The sequence below is a fragment of the Mchenga conophoros genome, linkage group LG11 (assembly GCF_057382185.1).
Source record: "Mchenga conophoros isolate Kocher_MC1m ecotype Shallow Benthic linkage group LG11, M_conophoros_male_GT1.1, whole genome shotgun sequence".
NCBI lineage: Eukaryota > Metazoa > Chordata > Actinopteri > Cichliformes > Cichlidae > Mchenga > Mchenga conophoros.
In genome coordinates this window covers 24,058,910-24,082,380 of record NC_140536.1, presented here as the reverse complement: position 1 = coordinate 24,082,380, position 23,471 = coordinate 24,058,910, and the positions used below count along the sequence as shown (strand labels likewise).

Here is a 23,471-nt window from a genome sequence, read left to right as displayed (position 1 = left end):
GCTGAGCCCCTAACCCAGAACAACTGCCCCTCCACACAAACACACAGTGGCCCCCCTTACACGTACCTCTGCCTCCCCCGTATCCTCCTCTCCCCCATCATTTTGCTCTCCATCCCTCTCTTGTCCAGACAGGCTGCTCGCATGGCGGGGATGGAGACGTTCACCGATGGAAGCACTGGTAAATTTTCACACCCACAAAAACAAAAAGAAAAAAGAAAATTATTCTAAGGGGCGGAAGTGCAGGGACTTAACTATTTTCCTCCATGTGTCTTTTCACCCTTTACTGTCTTCAGCTGTGCTGTACACTTCCTCCTTCTCACCTTCTCACATCACAATCTTTCTTTTCTGTGTGAATTCAAGAGGGTTTTTTCTGTCCACTTGCGGGGGAGCCCGACTTTTCCTCATGGCAGGGTCCTGGGGAAAGGCAGTGCAGGGAAGAGAGAGGGGTAGAGAAATATCGGTCCTAATGATTTTTTGTGCGGGGCTGGGCTTTTTCTTTCTTTTTTTTATTGATTAGAACGAAATTAATTCACAGGAGCAGCCCTCGTGTTCCGACTCTCTCTCTCTCCCTCGCTCCCTCTCTCTCTCCCTCCCTTGCTCCTTTGCTCCGTGGACGAATAGCGTTGTGTCTTCTTGCCTGCTCTGCATGTTGTATGATCGCGGGAATATTTGATTCAGAATGTGCTCGGTGTTATGCATAGCCCATACGGAAACCACGCTGCAGCTGCATACCTGCAGTGCTTTCACGGTGTGCGAATATTACGCACGTTGTTAATCTCATAAACACAGAAAGATGGGGGTGTGTGTGGTTTGTTTCCATTGTTGCTGATCGCATTTTTATTTTTTTTTATTTTTTTACATGTAGCCCTCACATTTGAATTCATGCACGTCACGCCGCCGTCTGGGTCTGGGCTTGAAGGAGAATTAGTGCTGAAATCGAGACATCTCCAGTAATTTTCTCTACTCAGTCTCCATTGTTCCGCTGATTCGTCTTCGCTGTGTATTCTCTTTGTTGTTTGGCTCATAATTGTGACAAAAAAAGAAAGGCCACGGCTCGTTTGTGCGCTCTTTCCGCACACGCGGGTGTGAGCGCGACTGCAGGCCAGCTGCGGTTAATGGGCAACCTGTGTCTTAATTCGTGCATAATGTAAGGCAGCAGTTTACAGGCAGATTCTCTCCCGCTGTGGGTTTTTTAATCAGTGTGGTCGATATTTGCTCGTCGGTATCCCAATGTCCGCACATAGCAAAGAAACACCTCTGGGTGGCGAGGGTCTGATTCGCCGCCGAAGGGAAATCGATGGACAGACTGAGTTAATTATGAGAAAATCAATTAAAAGGAGGGGATCTGTGGGCTTTATAAGGCCGAGCAGGAGGCTCGAGTCGGCAGAGGAGAGGAGGGGAGCAGCCGGTGCTTACCTCTGTGCATGGTCGCTGCGCGATGCCCCCGCCGATCATTTGGCAAACCGCTGTGCTGCAGCCTTGACTTACACCGTGTGGAAACGCCTCTGCGTGGTATCACATAGAGCACACCACCGGCATGACTCTTGGCGATCCCCCCAAAATCATCAGATACCCCCGATTCTTTGGCCAGCTGTTGATTTTGTTTACGCACAGTCCTGCTCTGATCCACACCCCAGCGTCTGCTGCGGGTTCGTTCAGCTGTGTTTTCCACACACACACCTCTTTCCTTTTTGACCTTTGCTCTTCTTAAAATATGAACGTGATCAGATCCTGTTTAGGGCCTGCATGTCGCATCTTGACTAAAGGTTTCTTCTGAAAACTTTGTCCCAAGCCTCGATCAATTCCATTGATGCCTCTTTATTTATTTTAGGGGATAGAAATGAGCTGCGTAATTACTGCTGCAGACTCAGCACCAGCGCTTTAGGACAGGGCCGAGTTCAAGTTCTTTTGAGTCATTTGCAACTTGTGACACTCGGTGTGTGTGTGTGTGTGTGTGTGTGTGTGTGTGTGTGTGTGTGTGTGTGTGTGTGTGTGTGTAGTGTTTGAAGTGTTTGAAGTGTTTGTGTCTGAAGTCGTAATATTAAAAAAGGCCCAGCATGTATGAAGAAGTGTTAACCACAGCGCACAGATGACTTTAAACCCCATGAGACTAAGACACACGTTATGGTCAACCGACAGTTCTCCTCACAGACCGCTGCACTGAAAGAGAAAACAAAGAAACGGGGCGACTTTCTTTTCGTATTTACCAATCACGTGTTTCACTCTATTATTTCACCCAGTTTGCATTTTCTGATTCTCATATTTAGAAACTTGTGTCTCATTAAAACTCTCCGACTTATTGCATATTCACAGCCGTGGCATCGAGGAACAAGTTGGGCTGTTTTTTTTTTTCAAGACAAGAGAACTTAATTCACACCTGAACTTAATATAGGTTTATTATTATTATTGTTATTATTTATTTGCATTGCCTTCTCTGTTTTTTGGTTATCATATAAAATTTATGCAGACGCCTTATTTTCATAATTATTCGTCCAGATTTATTTAAATATTTTATTTGATATTCTCTTATGCGCCTCATAATAATAAATTATTTAATATTCAGTGAATTATACTTTGAATTGGAGCCTCCTCATTATCGTTTCTCATAATAGAATAGAATAGAATAGAATAGAATAGCCCTTAAAAATCAAACACGTAGTGTTCATCTATCAGAATGTGTGATTTTCCTTATTACAATTATCTGCATTTTTCATTCAAAGTGAATATCTTAAATTTATTATTTGGGGAAGCTATGGTTGAATTAAAAACCCAAACTTTTAAAAAGTATCAATTTTAATTTGATGAAAACTTTGCATAAAGTTTTAGGCTAAATAGATAAACTGCCTCCGAACCGTTTCAGCAGCACTGACAATATTTGTTCAGTTGAATATTTCAGATTTCATCTCGCTTTTTCCTCCTGGATGAGTTAATTTTCACATTTTATTTTGATATTTCTTTCTGGGAATATTTAGATATTATTGTGCTTTTTTGCATAAACTGTGAATATTTAAATATTCGAGTTTATTTCACCGTCATTTTCACAGTTGTTGCTTCAGCTTGTTAAAGTCGTATGCACGATATTCAAATTAGAATCCACAGCTGATTTTAAACCAGTAGAGAGGGAGTCACTGAGAGGCTGATGTGACGCCTGCAGTTTAGAGGCAGCCATTTATTTATTTCGACTTAAATTTCAAAGTTAACTTTAAAAAAAATTGCTGCAAAGTTCAGTAAAATTTAGAAACCGTAGCTGTCTTATTCAAACACGAGGCCTCGTATTTAATATACATTTGAATGTGTTATCAATTCATGTGCTGATTTCGATGTGTCGCACTTCAAAAACTGTTAATTACGGAAGTGTAATCAGTAAGATCAGCCCAGCGCAGGGCACACAGTCGACACTCGAATTATGGGAATATAGTTCTGACGAGATTTGTAATTTAGGATGAGACCTGAGCAGCCAAATGGTTTTATTTCTTTTTTATTACATAGGTAAGAGGCAAAAAAGAAATGTTTAAATGTAGGTGCTTCTTTAAAAAAAAAAGGAAACGCTTTTGTTTTAGCATTTTTCTGAAGTTTTTATAAAAACCAGGAATCACATATAAGGAATCTTACACACACATGGAAATTTAAAAATAAAACCTGCGCTCTCTTTTAAATATATAGATTTTTGTTCATTTAGCATTTGTAAAGGAGCGTGTTCCTGGGAGATTTTATTTATACTTTATATATTATTTAATGGGACTGAGCTGGCACCCTGACACCCTGTCCTGCACCTTATCAACTTCAAACAGACCACAAAACCGATACGTTCAATTTTATGGTTTATGTTAACGTGCATGCAGCCTGCTTCAAAGCTCATTTCATAAACGGTTTATTGGCTCAGGTTTGATGGTAAACAGCGCGATCGTGCCGGTGGGCTTTGATGTACATTTTTCTGTACGTTTTTTTTTTTTTTTTTTTGGTCACTGGGCCACTTCAGTCGCTATCAGGCACCAGAGGCGATACAAAATAATCCGTTTTCTGCGCACGACTCTCCTCCCAAATGGTGCGGCGGCTCTCCGTGGCCCTGCTCACAATGCGCTAATGACCTCTGGGTCAAAGGTCGTTTGGCCAGTTCCTCAATTAAGGCGTTAAGATTGCAGTTGCACGATGCATCGCTGTTGTGAAGCGAAGGGACCAGAGGCCGGTATACAGAATATTAGGATTTCTAGTAGGTAAATTTCGCACCTCTGAATGTTCACCAAAGTGCAAAACACGTGTTTTAATAGTTTCTGTTAGAATTCAGTTTGTTTTTTCCTCACATCGTTTTGGGAACAAAACTGCATTTTAAATATTTAATATTTCTTTGTTTTTAGGATGTGGTTGATACTTGGTGTGCCTACAGCACAGCTTAGTTTTACTTGAATGTAATTGAATGGATACTTTTACACTTTGGTACAGAAAACATGAAGACCTGTGAGAAGCTATAGAACACATTGTCACTGTGGTGCATTATAGTTCCTATAGAGGAAAATCAAAAACTGTACGGCTGATTTTTGCTCTATGTGTGTGTGTGTGTGTGGGGGGGGGGGGGGGGGGGGGGGGGGGGGATTGAGAGTGTTTACTCCCACTCCCTCCTCAACATAGTCATGTATCAGTTGTGGTTGTTGAATGTAATCAGTGGGCACTTCCCGATCATCGCTGCATCGATTAGCTGATAAATGTTGGTGGGATTAATCATCCGAGATAGATCACTTTGTCGATGTCATTGTCTTTCTTACCCTGCCGTGCCACGCAGACCTAGGCTTCGCCAGCACAGACAGGACTTCAATAAGTGACAACAGAAAAGTGATAAATTGATCAAAAATGGCCGCAATGAAACAAGCCTCTTGTGAGGCCGCACATGTCCATTACATGAGTGTGTCTGCGGGGTTTGTGGTTGGAATACATCAAGGGCTCAGGGTTAAAGTTCAGCTTCATCCCAGACTGATGACCCTGCAGACTGACTGACCTTTTTTGGGGGAGGAGGCTGCACATACTGGACCAGCTAGAGAGAGAGGGGATGGGGGGGAAAGGGGTAGAGATGGGGAAAAAATGAGGTGAAATTTAGGACAGAAGGGAGGAAAAGCGAGAGCGAAGGTGAATCTAAAGAGGATGTCGGCGGGAGGGAGAAGCAGAGGTGCATGGTTACCGCAGTGGACCATGAATATATCCTTGTGGTTTTGGTCGATCTGTTCAGTTGCGGTCTCCCCTGGTTTTTGTGTTTGGCTCTGCTTTTGAAGCAGTGAATTAACACCTGACCCCGGCTTCTGACCCTACCCCCTTCCTCCAGCTACCCCCTCCAGATTAGCAAATATGTGCTATCTGGTTTGGACACACACACTCACACGCACGTATTTATACAGCAACACAAAAACACAATCACACATGTACACACGTACGTACTTAATGTATAGAGAGTTTTAAAAAAAGGACAATGCAGCAAGTGTACAATGTCACACAACCTTTGCACATCCCATCGTCTGTCCACAGCTAATTCCCCCGAGAGGAGCCTCAGTGTGTCACTGCTTGTCACCATAACGGTCAGTCCGTAATGGCTGTCTCTCCCCACACAATGACCAGGGAGGCAGACTCCCCCACTGAGACACACACACACACTGACCCTCATTCATTTTTACCTGCACAGCAGAGCCTCCCCACACACACACACACACTACAGGACGTGCTCCCACCCTGGCATCCTACCACACCCGTCAATGATCAGCGGCTTTTGTTCATACAGTTTGACAAAGGATTTGAGTTCGTCTATCAGAAAAAAAAATATCTTTCGAGTTTAATCTGAAAAATATTCACTGACAAAACAAAAACCGAATCTTTGTGATTTTCAGTGGATCCACACATTCATGTATAGTGTAAGCAGCCTGTGCTGAATGTGTTTTTTTGTATGAAACCTTCTAAAGAGGTCTGTGACAGGACAAAAGGAAAAGCAAGAGAGCAACACGGGTGTGCAAAGTCACTTCACTTTAAATTAAACAGCAAAGTCATTACCACAGCGCAATCGTTTTATCTTAGAATCTGCTCTGTTGCATCAGCCCCTGGCATATATTTCTCTATTTTAATGTAGAGCTTTTTTTCTGTATTTTGCTTATTTCAGGGTTAAATTCAGATTTTTTTTAAAAATTAAAATAATCTAATCCAGTCTAAAATCTTATAGATATGATTAAAAAAATGATGAGGCTCTAATATGATGCTTTGGTTCGGTTTGTTATTTGTTGTTTGTTGTTTGTTTTTAAAAGAGAGGGGAACTGAAATGAAGCGATACTAAAATCCTTTTTTTTTTCAAAGCAGCACACATTTCATAGTTTTTCTTGATAGATTACTGAAAATATTTAAATGTATAATTTTATAATTTGGGGGATCTGACAGGAGAGAAATGAGGAGAAAGAGAAGGAAAATAAATTGAACTTGGTGTGCTGCAGTTATTAGTCAGCACCTCGTGTCCTCTTGCCTCCCTAATTAGAGATATTGTCATTACCAGAACTGTTTTTTTTAAATCACCTAATCAATAAATCCAGAGTGTTTCAGCATTAAAGTATTGGCATAATTTAGGAGAGACCTAACACTGTAAATTAGTTTATGCTTTTTTCTTTCTTTCTTTCTTTCTTTTCTTTTTTTTTTTTTTTTTACCAATATTAAAAGATTTCTGTGGCTTCTGTGCCTTGATAGTTTCATTCAGACTCTCTTCTCTCAGCAAGAATCAAACTTCTAATTCTTGGCAGTGTTACTGGGTCATGTTACCCATTGGGCATCTCTTTCCCCTCTCACCCCCATCTCCTCCACCCTATTGTGCTGAATGATGATGGCCGCTCTGGCCGGTAGGTGAGAGAGGAGGTTGGGAGTGGGGGTCTCGGCTCGGCTGGTCAGCAGGATTTGTAGTGCCCCCCCTCCGCCTGTGAGTGTCAGCAGAGAGCAGGCGGCGTGTCTGGCTCGATTAGGTTTCCTACCTATCTTCCCACTGTGTCAGACAGAGGAGGAAGGCAGCAGAGAGGGGGAGAGCAGCGTGAAGTTGCCCAGAGGAAAGGCAGGACAACAGAGGAAGCAGGAAAAATACATCTTTTTATCCCTGCTCTCTCCGTCAAAAGCCCTGTACAGTTTCCTCTTTCTGCGCGCCTCTCATTCTCCTGGTTTCAGCTCCTCCCTCCTTCCCTGCCTTTCTCACTTTGTCCTGCTCTCACCCAAACCCCTAATCCCCCTCCTTTTACCCCACACTCATTCCTTAATCTTAAAGCTCTTCTTCTCTACCAGCCCTTTATCAATTGTTCTCCCTGTACCTCTCTGTTACTCACCTCCTCCCTCTTCTTTCTGTCTATCACATCTGAACATGCCACCTCTCAGCATAACCCTTTTACACACTCCAGATGACTGCAGCACACCTTATTTTTTTTCTCCATCTTTTTTCCAGCATTTTTTTGCTTTGTTTTTGTTGCTCCGTTTGTTGTCTTTGCCATCATCTACGCATCCTCTTTTGCGCCACATCACCACCTCTTCGTCGTTCCTGGCCTCGTCTTTGAATGAGTTGCTGCTCCATCCACTGGTCTGCCTGACTCAGATGTTTCCATCACAGTTAATGTCAGAATAAATTAATTAGGGCTCATTTCTAAACTGTTTTTTCTTTGTTGGGAGAACTACAATGTGGTTGTCAGAAAGCATTTGCCAAATTTTTTTTTTCAACCCCAAGAAAGCTCACACCAATTTTAGTCACCCTGTCATTTTGTTGGATGTGATCAATTTTCTGTGATTTGGTCATTTTCAGCTCATCTCTGTTGTGTGAGGGTTCGGCTGTGTTGCCATGTATAGCTCGACATTTCCAGCCTTTCTCTCAGGGCCAAATGACGAATATGAAGTTTTCACTTGTGCATGTTGGAGAATTATCATGGACAGATGTTTCCATTAACAATTACATAATGAAATGACAACATAATGAGTGTTTCTTTCTTCAGCTGAGAAGCTACTTTCAGTTTCACAGTTAAAGTCTTTTTTTTCTTGTAGTGAGAGCGGGCTGTAATTTCAAACCCGGGTTTAACCACACAATGTTTCACAAACAGTCTTTCCGTGCCACCTCAGCACTGCTCATAATATTCAGATAACAAGAAAGCTTCTGTCATGTTCTACAAAACAGGATGTGTTTTCTTAATCTGTCAATGGCTCCGGCCCCTGAAAGACTTCATTTTGGCTGAGCAATGAAAGGCTCACAAACATCAATATGGCTGAGCAGGATAAGAAGAAAGAGCCATATTCCTGGTGTGTATCACTCCCCCCCCCCCCCCCCCCCCCCCCCAATATCCTCACCCTATTTGTATGGTGCAGATATTGGGTCTCAAGCGAGAAATCAGGATTGCGTTCTCGCAGAATGGCAGCATCCGTCTGTTGAGCTGGAATAGGAATGTTATACGGAACCAATGCATCCGGACTGGCCTGGACATCTTGACAATACAACTTCACACTTTTTTTCTTCTCTCCCTCTCCGTCTCTCTATGTCTCTCTCTCTCTCTCTCTCTCTCTCAATAAGTTACTCGCCCTCCATCTCCATCACAACCACCCCGGCGTGGAGGAAGAGGTTTGGATTAGGCCTAAACACACAATCATGTCGGCTAAGCCATGACTGCCTGCTGATCACTATGGGTCCACCATGGAAATAAAGTCTGTGAAGAGAAGAAAGAGGGAAAGAGAGAAAAAAAAACAACAACAACAAGAAGGAAATCCAGTCCACTTCATACGCCTCTCACTTCCATTCTCTTTGTGCGTTTAACGTGTGAAAACGGATTGCTGAAAGGATGTCAAGAAGCAAGAAGAAATAGATAGGAGGAGAAAGACAGTTATCCTTGCTTTCCCCGCGCCGGTCACACTACAATGTGCATGGTTGATAACTAATTCAAAAAAACATGCATGAGCTGGATTTATCTTTTCAAATCACTGGTACGTCTGAATGCGATTTAAAGGCTGTTTTTATGCAGCTGCCTGTGGCTGATCAATGCTGTTCCTCTTGTCATGCTGTGGGTCCATCACATTGGTATACAGCCTTTCAACACTGGGCGAAGGGACCATTTTGCATTGTCTATGGAGAACATTTGGTTTTCAGAGTATGATGTATATGGATGGGGCTTGGGACTGTATTGTAACTGTCAGTGCAGAGAAGAGAACAGCCTCGGCACTGCAGACAGCGATTTCACCGATGTGCAGTCGTTGCTTTTGCCTCCTGCCTTTCATTCTCTCTTGCCCCCCCCCCTCCCGCTTTCCCAGTCCTCGCTCATCCTATTTTCAGCCTTTCATTTTTTACACAAGGGGAAAATGAGGAAGAACAAAACCAACATATGAAAACTAAAACATGACAGAGAGGGGAGGGGATGGTGAGGGAGGGGAGGAGTAACAGAGGAAGGAGAGGCAATCTCAGAAAACAAGAGGGCTTTCAAAAGTAAGGGATGAAAGCTAGTCAGGCTGTTATTTTTGAAAAATGATCCTTGTGTAGTGCTCCTCTTAAGAGCCAGGTACATATTATTTTATCTTCCTGAGGAGACTCAGCGAGGTGTTTCAACACACACGCACACACACACAAATAAAAAAAAAACCTCAGTGATGCTTTCTTTAAAGTTGCACAATTTATTGTCTTTAATGGGATGCCCGACAGGTGTGTTTTAAATTGCTTATCGGCTTTGGCGTGAAATGTTTCTCTAATCACCTATCAAATTCTCAATTTTCAGATGCGCTTGCATTTTGACAACCAATTATTTAAAAAAAAGTTTTTTTATACGTCAAATGTATGCACCAGTCCAAACTGGCAGAGTGCCCCCACATTACAGGCAAAAAATGCACACTTCCCCTCGCTAACACGCACTGCTCCTCTGTCCTTAATAGAGGCCGGTGCTGGCTGACACCTGAATTAGAGTGAAGCTGGCATCCGCACAGAGTCTTCTCGAGCTCCCACTTTGACCCTCAAAGCCAGGGATCCCACAGAGGCGCGTGATTTGATGCGAGGGGATGTTGGACTAGTGGACTGAGAGCCCTGAAAACATTTAAATGTCTCTTGGTTGCGGCTGGATCTGAGGATGTTGGTGCTCAGCGATAGTTAGCGCCTCTGCTTGCTGCTGCTGCTGCTGAGCCTCTGGGGCAGGCGTATGTTGAAAAACGCAAAGAAAAGCCATGAAGTTTTATGAATATTGATGTTTTAATTTGTGTTTTATATCATATAAAACATTTTCGCCTCTGTAGAAACTTTCAAAAGCTCTTTGGGTGTGAGCATCATGAGGCATATCCTTCATCATTACAGCAGCACAGATGTTTCTGCTGGAATATGTGGTGGTATGTGTGTGTGTACGCGTTCAACATGTGTCTCCTGTATCAATAGGTTAATAGCTGAGATGTCAGTTTCAGTGACTCGCTGATTAGTTGTGTGTGTTCACTAATCCACACTGGGGCGGGGAACTGTTGGCTTTCCCATTGATTTTAGCGTGGTGAGTAGGCAGAAGATAGAGAGAGGGGAGATCTATTGATTGACCCCAAATTAGCCCCCCTACCACAAACCGCCAAGCTGTTCTGCTGTTTCCCGCACTCAGCAGCAGCTCCCTCATTGGGCGCCCGCGCTGACAAACATTCAGTGCGATTGGACGCTTCGACCGGGAGCGCAATGTCCTCTCTTTTGATGTCACTTGATTTGGAAGTGTTGGCTGTTCGTGACTCCAGCTGTTGCTTGATTGGCTGTCTTGGTGAGGATGAGTGCTGCGCTGTTCTGTGTCTGATCACAGGGAGCGGCTCGGTTTTGGAGCCTTTGATGAAGCAAATAGTACCACTTCCAGAGGGAGGGTATTACTTTTTGTGTTTCTGATCACAAACTGTGACCTTATTTGTAAACCTCAGCTCTCTTTTCTATGGAATATTTAAACAAAAAAAGAGTGGATTAAAAGAAAAAAAATCCAATTCTGCCCCGCCATCCACATCCGTCAACTTTCCCTTTTCTCCTCTGTTGTCCTTCATGACTCCCAACTGGTTCTTTATCACCATTTGTGTCGCTCACTCCCCGTCTTTCTCCGCCTCTCCCTCCAATCCCTCTTTCCTTGAGTCTAAGCTTTGAGCGCTCTCTCCTGAGCCTTTCCTTCCCATATATCACTTCATCTCATCCCTCTGTGTCTCCCTGATATTCCTCTTTAGGCCTCTGTCACTCTCTCCCTTGCTCCCCCCTGTGTCTATGTAAGCAAGAGGAGGTTGTTAAACATTTTTCTTCCCTCTTAATTGTTTTGACTGGGCCGATTGGCATCCCGATTAGGCCCATTGATTTCCTGGCGCTAAGTGCATTGATTTTTAAATTTCTTATTGATCCCCGCTCTAAATCTCCTGCACGCTTACTCACACAGTCTCACCGTTCGCAGGGGCAGAGATGGAGGAAAGGATTGAGACAAGAAGGAAGGTAGAGGAGAGAGGGAAGAGGGAAAGGGGGAGAGACTGGTGTTAGGTAAATACACTGACCGGTGACAGCGTAGTGAATTAACAGAGTGAGAGACAAAGAGCAGGAGGTGAGGAGGCGAAACCAGAGTTATGAGCTTTAAGGGGAAGTCGAGTTAAATAAAACACACACGTACACACACAATACGGGTGTATACATGCAGTGTAGAAACAAAAGGCGCAAGAAAACACGGATAGCTCTGCAATCAAACTATTTTTAAAGCATTAAAGCATTTCTACACAGCGTAATGGGGATTTTAAATCAATTTATCTTTAGCACCTCCTGCCAAAAATCTATGAAATGTAAAGGGAATCAATAATTCTGTAATTATAACAAGCGTCAGGAACGACTGGCAGTAACGACTGCCAGCCTGGTAGCCGCCTGGATGGAACATGTTCATCTGTGAAGAATGAGTCACTTTATGGGTGAACAAAGGTTTATGAGGGATAGACAGATATTGGAAATGTCAGAGATGGAATGGAGTGTTTTGTCTTTGCCTTGCTATTTCACACGGTCTGCAGAGCCTACTGGAGACGTGTGTGTGTTATTTCTGGCTTATGACTGTGTTAGGTTTTAGAGGCCCGCTGGACTCCGAATCTTACATGCCCACTGGTGTTTCTCTGAAGGTGGTGGACCTAATTGGCTGTATCCGAGTCTCTGTGTGCGTGCGTGTGTCTGCGCTCACACGCACGCTTGAATGTGTGTGCGTGTGCGAGGGCTCGATGTGAAGTAAACGATGAATTCTTCCGGCGCATGCTCGATAACATGTATGTGTTTGTATATTTGTGTGTGTCTGCGCGCGCGTGTGTGTGTTTGACCTTTTCTTGGCTTAAGTGTTGAAGCTCAAATTCAGACATTCAGTTGATAGCATTTTCTTTTTATAGCCTCTGTACTTGACCAAATTGTGCTAACCTTTTCTAAAGTCATTTGCTGCTTTTCTGTCTCAGCGTGCAGTTGAGTGCCTTGCACAGCACACAATATATGGACCATATGTAGCATTACTGCGTTGCAATTACAATTTACTCTGCGTTGATCCACTTAAGATAAGTGCTTTCAAAAGGCAAGCAAACTATTGTCAGCAACAGTGGGAGAAAAACTTCAATATCACGACTGTTGTCAAGATGATGTAATGCCGCTCCGCAGTGGCATTAAATGCAGGATGTTTTAAAGAGTGCGCTTTAATAGCTGCGTTGTTATGATGGTAAAGGCGGCAGTGACAGTTTTGATTAACCATTCTGTGTTTACATTTTCTGTCTGCAGTTTGCATCTGCAGAAAATGTAAAATAACAGATTTCAGGGTTGAGAGGAGTGAGTGCTGGCTAAACAATGGGAGATAAAGTGTTTAAAATGCATACCCTGGGCTGAACCACTGTTTGCTTTGTAGTTATGGGGCCTATGTTTGCCCTGATGATAGGGATAGGGATGGCCTGACAGCACACATGGTCTCTCTCTCTCTCTCTCTCTCTCTCTCTCTCTCTCTCTCTCTCTCTCTCTCTCTCTCTCTCTCTCTCTCTCACACACACACACACACACACACACACACACACACACACAGAGGCTATTTTAAAAATATTCGGATACATTAATATGTGGCTTTCCTTGTTTTAGATTACGCATGTATAAACACACGCGGAGGCGCCCGTGGACAATAAGACTCAAAGCGCCTGATGGTCACCGCTACTGACTTCTCTTTTAGATGAGAAGTAGGAACCTGCAGACTCAGCACACAAAACCACATCAAACACACACAATGTGTCCCTCTCAGCACACATACACATATATGATCAGGGCAGATTCTCGCATAAGGTGTTGCACTCACACACGCACACACAAGCGCTGACGCTGTCCTTGCACACACACCTCTCACACAATCAGCCAGACGGACCGACACCACTTCGTCCAACACACACTCAAAACATAACCTTGACCCGTCGTACTCCCAGCCTGCAGTCTCATACATACTTCATCCGTTCACTGGGGGATGACACACACGCACATACACACACGACTTTTCTGCACACACTAATCACACGGGGCCTGAAAAATGCAAACTCATACCAGAGGTTTGTGGAAAAAGACAACAGCTCCAACTTTATACCTGATGGAGTTTTTGAATTGATAGGACTTTAAATATTTCTTCTTGGTAAACAGTGAAACGTGGCAGAAAGTCTCAAACTCAAAGCTACTCAGCTCATAAGGAAATAAAACTGAGGATGGGATTGTTTCATTTTTTTTCTCGGAGACTGATAAAATTATTAATCGATTATCTAAATTGGTGCCAATTAATTTTCTGCCCACTGACTAACTGATTGATCAAGTGGTCGTCGCAGCTCCGCTAATGAATTTCAGATTTATCTCTCACAAATTGGGACTCTGGCTCCTCGTGTTCATCCAAATGCGTCTATAAAATTAGAGCAGATACAGGCCTACTCAGTGATGAATTTCACTGTCAAAGACAAATTCGAAATAAATCTCTCACTGTGGACTTCGAGCGTGTGTCGCACTCTGATAATTTCCACAATATCCTCTGCAGCCCCAGGGGCAGATTTTTTTTCCTGTTATTTCTCTCTCCATCCTCTCCTGTTTGTTTCTATCCCTGTAAAATGCTGGTTGCTTTACTGAAATACTGCAGTGCTTTATCTGCCCTCTTTTTCCTCCCTTTAGTCCACTCTCCCTCCTTTTTTTTTTTCTTTTTTCCTCCCTTCTCTAACCTCCCCATCCCGCAACCCAGCCCTTTAGTTGTTGTTGAAGATGGTGGGGGGTGGAGAGGGTAAGTGTAAGGGTGGGGTAATGGGTGAGGCAGATAGGGGAGGGGGTGGGAGCAGAAGCAGCCGAGACCCAATGACGTGGGTGCGACATGTAACCGTGGCGCAGGAGAGGAAATCAATACATGAAAGGATGAGGAGCACTGGGGTGGATTACCGTCTGGGGCCCTGGCTACTGGAGGGATGCAGGGAGATGGAGGGGGTGTAGATGAGGCCTGGGGGGTTGGATTGTGTGTGTGTGTGTCTGTGTGTGGAGAAGAAGGAGGGGTGGAGAGGGCGAGAGGCCAGATTGTCCAGTCCCCTCTCTCCTGTATCCCCTCCCCTGACCAAGCACTGCTTGAATCTTGACCCATCCCATCAACCCTCCCTTGGCTTCTAAACACCGCTCAGTGCCGGTAGGCTGCCAAAGATGGACCTTCAGCTCTCCACACACGCTCATACACACATGCAGGTGCAGTGGACTCTATAATGTGGAGTGAATACATTGCAGCCACTGTGTGTTAACTCTGCCGATAACCCTACACTATCTGTGTGGGGCATAATCGGCTGATATTACCAGTGTAAATTAAAGAGCCCCAGCGAGGCTGTGTGTGTGTGTGCGCGCACGCGTGTGTGTGTGTGTATACATTTATGTGCCTGTGTGCATGTAAGTTTTCAGCAGGGGGCTTCCACAGCCCTGCCACAAACCCAGATAATAAATATCTATTATAAATATCATTATTATTGGGCCAATCTCCACCAATAACTGAGCCTCTGTGAAAGATGGCATGAGGGACCGAGCTGGATATTGGCAATATATCAGCATTGATTATTGAGAGTGCTGACAGAGAGAGGGAGGCAAAGTTAATAAAAACTAATAAAAAAGACAAGGAATACAGAAAGAACACGGGCTTTAGCTGGATCAGCTGCTTGTTCGCTCGAGGAAAGCGAGAACGGAAGGCGGAGGGCTGGAGATTGTGGTGTACAGTCATCGTTTGTGTGAGGCTGTGTGTATTTTCTGCTTCAACATACGTGTATCTGTGTACGTGAGCGTGCGTGTGAAGTTTTACCATTCTCATTTGGGAATTTTTTTCGCGTGTGTGACTTTGACTTGTGCACACACACAGCTCACTACTTCTTCTTCTTCCACACCTGTATGTGTGTATCTTCTTGGATTGATTGAATCTTGGTTGGATGTGAACTCTACAGTTAGGATCCAAAGCCTGCACCACATCTTGCCTTCCCACACACTGGCACTTACCAAGATCCACAAACAGTACCTGCCCACCCACTCGCCAACACACGCACTGACAAAGACACCAAGAAAACAAACCTCATAAAAGCCCATGCATCATATCCATATTATCTTGACAAATCTATACATCATGTCAGAGCATGGCATTATGTGAATATTACATTTTGCCATCTGTTATTGATGTGTGTGTGCACGGAGAGGATATGAGAGGAGTGTGTTGACGCCTCGCGCTGCCCGGATGAGCCGGGACAAGGCGACAGTGAGAGAGAGAGAGAGCGTTGTCCATTCTAATAGGGCCTTGTTAGGCCGCTGACAGAGCCAGTAACGCCACCGTTGGCCTCCTATTGATTCCCAACCGACGCAGTTATTGATGAGTGAGAATTTAATTCGACCAGCTCGTTTGTCAACATGACATCACCATTTAACTACGACCGTGACATGGCCGCAAACACCCTCAGATGAGCCGGGGTCACACACGCGGAGCGGCACGTGAGGACAAACACACACACATCCCGCCTGATCAGTACGAACCGTTTCACCGAGGAAAAGGGTTTGGAGTTTTTTTTGTGGTTAGAACTTTTCTTCTGCTTCATCATTTATAATAAAAACAAAAAAAAATCATGTTCAATATTCAAACTCTGTTTCTAGCCAGTCAAATCAATCATTCAAAATGAAGAACAGGCAATTACCAAGAGTGCAATAAACAATATGACTAATGAATGGTCCGTGTTGTGACTAATGTGTAGCCTAAGGATACTTTGGCTTTTTCTGATTGGACACATTTTTCATGCCACATCCTGACCTACAGCACATGACACAGAAAACATTTTGTGGAGAGAAATTGAACAAATTGCTTTCTATGAATAAATCTGCTTGTGACTACTGTAGGTGGGGAAAACTACATAAGCCAGAGTATCAGCTGCAAACAAACTGATTTGTGTTAAAGAAAAAACGCTGAAAGCAAAAAGAACTTCAAATAGTATATTTTTTATTTTCTTCATTTGATCTCTTAGTTTGATATTTTGTCTTTTTATTGGAGATGTTGTCTAACTGAATCCAATAATATGTAATAAGTTTTGAAAAGAGTGATTCAGGAGTTGTTTTTAAATATTTCACTCATTAAATAATTGTGGGGAGTAGCTGTGATGAACGGAGAAGTGTGTTTACCTATTAACAGTGTGTTTTCTCCATTAGCAGTAGCTTATAAATTTATTTGACGACATATATCAATATTGTGGCATCATAACGAGTTCATATATGTATATGATTTTTAGCAAATGTAATAAATTCTAAAAGTACAGCGCAGACATTATGTAATGCAGAAAAACCTGCAAATCCAGTGCAGGACACTGCAAGCAGAAGTCTCATTTATTTTGTAATTTAAAGGGAAGAAAAACTTTCTGGAAGATGTGAAGCACACAAATTACAAAAGATACACATTTATACTTTTTTTGGTTATTAAAAAGAATCATTCGGCAGTTAAATCTCAATCTCTAAACTTTATTTTTAGTTCCTGCTTTCCAGTATTACATCCATTACAGTATTTGTTATTTGTCCCTGAAAAAAATAGAAGCAAAGCAAGAGAGAGCGAGAGAGACAATTTTGGAAGAGCATTTTTCAATACAGCAGGGCAAAGATACAGCCCAGAAAACAATGGAACCAGCTATATATCTCTGTATGGATTGGGAGGCTTGATAGGGAGGGAGGTGGACAATCAGGACCATGGGCCTTCAATGAAAGCGGTCCAGCAGGGGTTATTGGCTGGAGCAGCCCCTCAGGGGAGCTCGCTCTCCCTATCTGTTTCTCTCTCTTTGGGGTTGTGGGTCTCACCACATCCCTTGGGGACTGAAACTGTAGAGCCCACCTCGCTGCGGGGGCCCTATAGGCACCAAGCAAGAAACACACGGAGGGGGCGGTTTGCAGAATTCAGGTGGTCAGTCCCAGACACATGGCCAGGTAGCGAAGCCTCTGTATTCTGTGCTTATTTTACCTGTCAAACAGTTTGCACCTGTGCAGACATGATGAGGGAAAATAACTTTAATAGAGGGAAAAATCGAAATTCTGCACATGCCTGAATTTGTGTGAAAGACGGTCAGTGAGAGGACATGAGAGTTTGTTTCTTTCCTTTAAAGTTTCAGCGTCTGCTGCAGAATAAGGAGATCGGCTCATCTGAATACCTGAAATCCACGCAGGTGTTTTGACGGTGGTGTGTTTTTATGTGTGACTGCCTCATTGATAGTTTTCTGTGTCTTTGTGGCCGCGTCAGGAGGAAGAAAAAGAAGAGTTTGGTAAGAAGAGCGCATGGAGGACAAATGGATGGATGCTGTATGTGTTAGCACCCCTCCTCCTCCCTCCTCACCCCCTCATCCACCTCACCCCTCCAACACCATCTTATTTTCCCCTCCTTCAATCTCACACACCCTCCCTCCATCCCTCTCTTCCACAGACGCGCACAACCACACTACATTCTACAAGAAATAATTGCTTTTGTCTGGAAGGAGTGCGGGGAGGAGGGAAAGGGGGCGCGCATGGCTCCCTTTGTGGAGAGAAGGGGGTCTTTGAAGGACAACTAGTCACTTCGCCCTTCCCTCCTTCTTTCCTCCTCTCTCTTCTTGCTGCCTCACCTCCCATCTCCTCCTTCCCTCTTATTACCCTGCCACCTTACTCCTCTTTCTCAGTTTTCCACTTTTCTACTTCTCCCCTTCCTCCTTTCCTTACTCCCCGTGTCTCCCGTTCTTCTCTCTCTTCCCTCTCCTCCTCTCCCTCAGTGGATCTGCGGATGTCATCTGTCATATGTGAAGCAGAGGGAGAAGGACAATAAAACCAGGTTGTCTACTACAGAGGATGACACATTTTTCATAATTAGGAATATGCCAGTTTTAGTGTGCGGCTCACATTTCTTGGCAATATGGCTGTCTGCTGATGACTGAGTAAATGACAAGTCTGGTGATGATGGGAAAGTAATTTATTGCACGTGCAGTTTCCATTAAAACGGGCCTAATCGCCCACAGCATTAAGTGAGCAGGCATAAACAGTCCTGCGGGATGAGGCTCTCAGGCCCAACAGGAGCAAGAGCTCGCTCATTCCTATCGATTTGCCCGTATTGACTGCAATGTTTAACGTATAGATTTTTCTATTTAAAAATCCATATCGACAATAATCTGGCGTGTAAGCGTGCAGCATTGACTGATGTTGGCCTGTAATTGACAGCATGTAACATGTCGGGAGCCCGGGAGTGGGAGAGGGCAGAAGGGAGGCCGGCATGCGTGGAAGAAGGGCTTCTGGTGATCACCTTTGTAATGGAGGAGCTCGTCCCCTGACACCTGGGCTCTCTTGTTCTTTATTTTTATTGTTGCTCTTGTTGTTGTCATTTGTATCCTGCCTGCAAACTCAAATGCAAGCACTTATGCATGCACATGCTGCTCCTATCTCACTGAGTTTATAGCCTGCACTGTGTTTTCAGTCTGCTTGATATTTTCTCATGCCTGGAACAGCAGTGGTCGCTCTTGTCTTTCTGTCTATCTGAATAATGATAGACCCTACTCCGCTCGGGAGGGCTTATTAAACGCAGCAGTGATGAGATGACTTAATTGCGTGCATGCTGGGTATCCTGGCAGGTATTAGCACTAAGCACCTATAGGCATCCATGGATTCTCTTCATCCCTACCCAAGGAGGCCAGCAGTAATGCACTGATCACCATTGGCATCATTATAGCCGGTATTATTAAGAGGGGGGAAAAAATCCAGAAATCAATACAGGATACCTTTTGCAGCGGTAGTGAAAACGAGGGAGATGGGGTGGTTGGTGGGGGTGGCGGTGGTGGGTGGGAGGCAGGAGGGAGGGATTGAGGGATGGAGGGAGGTGCGGGGGTGGGGTGGTGGTGATGTGTGAGTAGTAGCGGGTCCTCTCTCGCCTCAATGTTGCGGCCAGCCTAGTGGCAGATCGCTACAATCCTGGAGGGAGCCGGGTCGAATGAGCTGTTGGGGTTCCCAAATAATATCGGGGACAAACAGACAGACAAAAACAGACACACAGACGGATGGACGGAGATAGGCAAGTGTTCCGATAAAACGCGACACCATAATTCGGATTTCAGTAGATACGCTTTCTTATTTCCGTTTGGGTTTTTTTTCGGTTTTTAGTCTGATTTTTTTTGTTATTTATTTACCCGCTGTATTTATTTATTTGTTTATCTATCGATTGATTGCGTTTTAATTACTGCCTTGTGACAGAGAGCGAGGGAGGAGGAGCGTCAGGGCCAAGCGCGCGCGCGCGTTGTGTTTGTGTGTATACGTGTGTGTGCGCGTGTGTGTTTGTGTCCGTTCAGCCTTTTTTTGTCCCACTTGTTTATTTGGAAGCCTTTAATGAAGCTGTTTTAATTTAAAGAAGAAGAAAAAAACGCGCGAGCCGCCGCTTTTTGCCCACGCGGATGAATGTCTTACATGTAGCCTTCATGCAAAGGGAAGAAGAGAAGGAGCGCGTGCAGCTAGAGACCAAATACAGTATAGACCAAACCAAATAGTGCAGAAATCCAAATAAGACTTTCTAACTCTGCTGGCCTTGTTTTTTCACTGTCGAGCGCGTTGTTATGCGTCCTTGTTGTGCTGTTTTAAACTGCAAAGCGAATACCAAAGCCAAGCCCGGCCGGTGATGCTACAGGAATAGGCTAGCGACTGTTCTCATGCCTCCTCACACCTACAGGAAACGTTAACTGGTGAGGAGCGAGAGAGGAGTGTGAGGGGATAAAATAAGCTCCCGGGCCTCTATGTTTACTCAAGGAAAACGATATAGCGGAGCAAAGGTAACAGAGAGACGCAGGTGCATCGACGACAGACAGGTGACACGCAGACTTGTGTGTTTTTATTATTATTATCAAAGCTTACTTACAATAGGCCTGCAATTGTAACACAACTTTTCCTGTAGCCTGTAGAAGTGAGCTCTGATCTCCGTTCTGTCCGTCTGTGTGTTGGTCTGGACTGTAAGATAACTGCTTCACTCAAGGGACCATCCTACATAAATATATATAAATATCTAAATATAAATACTATGTTCTATGCACATTTACACCAAAACAAAAGCCGAGCACCAGTCTACAGATGTAAATAAAGTGCGCAGCTGGGGCTACATGTGTACACACCTAACGGCGAATGTTCTGAGCTCTCCATACCAAATATTGTCCAAAAGCTGTCTGCCAGAGAAACGGACGAAAGTGCAGGAGCTTCAGAGGACGACAGAGCTTGTTACAGTACATCTGACAGATTATTTGCATCAAAACAAGAAGCCGGAGGAAGATCATGTTTGTTCCTTTGCCGGTGCCGTTCGTGTTTCAGAGAGCTACCCCTGACCTCAACGCCTGGCGTCTCAAATCCCCTCTGGCTCTCCGCTCCAACTCCGGTAAGACATTTTTTCTCTTCTCCCTGCTACACCTCCTCCATGTCGGCCAAGCCGCGGAGACCCGCCCCGCCTGCCTCGCTCGGTGCCGATGCACTTGCAGCGGGCAGAGCTGGCGGCGCACACACCCACTTGCACACGCACACACACACACACACACCTCGAGCTCCTTCTGAGGGCTTGAACACAGTCCTCCGCACTTGCGGGGCGGCTGTTAAAAATCAGAGAAGCTGTCCCGGGCGCTTTGCTTTGTCCAGACTGATTGAAAATGAATTGCGTAAAATGTCCAGTTTCTTTTCGCTTTCCGTTCTGTGAAACGATGCGCCACTGCTCCACCCGTGTGTTGCTTAATTTCCACGACGCCCGTGTGTTCCTATTTCCGAGTAGGCTATTTTTTCTCTCCCCGTCTCCGTCACCGTCCTTCCCCTCTTCTCCACTGCCTGCGCCTGAGCCTCAGCCTCCGACTCTCCCCAACTAGACTCTCGGCAGGCAGGGAATATTCATGCCAACTTATCGATCCTGCGGAGATCGATTCCTGGGCCGGTGGAAGCAGAGAGAGGGGGAGATAGAAGGAGAGAGTAGGTGCACGGAGGAGTAACAACATACGAGAGGAGGCAATGGAAACGCTGTTTTCCACTCGTTTTTATTCCAAAGCCAACTGTTTAGTGTTTGTGGTTTATTCATATAGACTAAATAACTTGTTAGTGGGTCGACTTTGAGCTCGAAGAACCTTACTGATTCTCCTGACTCAGATTTTGCTCAGACTTCCATCCAGCTTAGCTGGCAATGATCGCATCTTTGTAAACACCACTAGAAATGGACTTGGAGTGATTGCATCTCTCTGTCCCATTGCTTGGGCTGCTCCACGGTTGAGAGCAGACTAGCAGAGGGAGTGTGGAGTCAGGGAAAGGGGGTGGGGGTGGGGGGGACGCCGTCTGCTTTCATCTGCGCTGAAGTGGAAGAAAAGGATGCATGGTGGGAGCAGCCAGTCCGGCTTCAGTGTGTTGCTGTGAGAAACCTCTTGCTCAGTCTAGCATCCACTGTTTCTAAGACATGCAACAGCTACTTAGCTCTTTACTGGCTTAACATCTTTGCTTGCCCTGCAGTCCTGCGAGGATTGTATTGTTTTGGGAAGTGATGCAAAAGGAGGAAAATTAGGTGAAACATTAGTCATTAACTATTGCATACACATAGACAAACTTGTGTGAAAAGCTGGGTTAAATGTGTCTCATGTGCACCTTGGCCAGTGGGTGAGCTCTTACAGGCCCAGTCCCCTGCGCTCCCCTCATTTCCAGATCAGTTCAAGCCCATTTGATTTGCCAGGCTTCACCCTTTACTCCACATACTCAGTCAACGGTGCACAGTGTGTGACAGTGAAGGGATAGGTGATAGAGGGGGAGAGAAAAAGAGCGTAGAGGGATGAAAGGGACCTGTTACCTGCCATATCTCTAGAGAGATACATAGAGAAGAGAGGGGAGAGCGGTTGGATGGTGGAAGTGGCAAAGGAGAGAGGGACTGGGGAGGAGGAGTTTTTTCGGTCTCCGCACGTTGAAAAATGGCGAATGTCACAACGAGATAAAAAAAAAATGTGGAAAGAGAGCGAGAGAGAAGTGGGTGAAAGTACGAACAGATGACAAAGTGAAAAACGAGGAGGGAGAGGAAAACCCAGTTTGAGCTCGAGAGGTGAGAGTAAACCGAGGATGAGCCATTATGTTGCAGTGTCCCAGGCCAGGGCCGGCATCTGAATAAGCAGGCAATCTGATGGGATGTGTACACAGGCTGCTGAATTCCTTAGATGGCAGGATAACGTGATTCACAGTCCTCTGCTGATTTTATTCCAGGTTGATAACATAGCGCGAGGTGCTGTCCTTTCTGAACTCAGAGGGTTTGTTGCCAGGGGAGCGCTGGGTCACTTCAGCATCTGAGGTCTAAAGCAGGAGTTGCTTCTTCACCGTATATCAGCAAACAACAGGAATGATTTAATCTGAAAGTATTAAAGATGTCTTGATGCATGCTCAATCATCCAGGTAAGGAAATCCCAAAAAGTTGATTCTGTTTACTCATCCAAGTGATGAGCGTGACGAAATGCCTCTCACACTGAAAACGCCACATCCACATGTACAGAATCAACTTTTTGGGATATTAAAGATGCTAGGATTGAGTGGACACGCCCACAGAAGTGTGCTTTCACTTAGCCAACAAAGAGCCTTTAATACTGTTACACACACACACACACACAGACGCACACAATGCTTTCTGGGTAGTTGTAGGGCTCTTGACTCAAGCTCTCAGTTAACTTGTCTCTTTGACTGGTGGCAGCTCCTTGACTCCTTTGCGTTAGAGCCTTTTGTGGGGTCAAAGGTCACGGCGGGAGTGTTTGACTCAGCCCCACCTGACCCTTTTTAGCCCCCTGTGTTTTGATTCTCTTTCATGTTACAACAGGCCTCGAGCACTCATGCACAACCCCTGTGGGGGCTCACACACGCACACACAGAGACACACACTCACTGTCATGAAACAGACAGACCATCATATACACTACCATAAAACAAGCACGTTAGGCTGTTTGCACCTGGACAGCAAGCTGCTGTAACTGATCCAGGTTTT

The 23,471-nt window shown here is 44.7% G+C and overlaps 1 protein-coding gene across 10 annotated transcripts in view; it reads left to right on the top strand.

Moving 5' to 3' along the window:
* pou2f2b (POU class 2 homeobox 2b) overlaps positions 1-23,471 on the top strand; it is a 79,207-nt gene that overhangs the window by 6,133 nt on the left and 49,603 nt on the right. For 7 of the 10 annotated variants that reach the window (XM_085291642.1, XM_085291648.1, XM_085291647.1 and 4 more), the window contains exon 3: positions 129-178. In XM_085291642.1, coding sequence (XP_085147768.1) covers positions 129-178 — 50 coding nt within the window. Of the gene's footprint in view, positions 1-128; positions 179-19,405; positions 20,868-23,471 lie in introns of those variants that run through there. The other 3 variants (XM_085291646.1, XM_085291649.1, XM_085291643.1) reach the window with 2 other exon arrangements.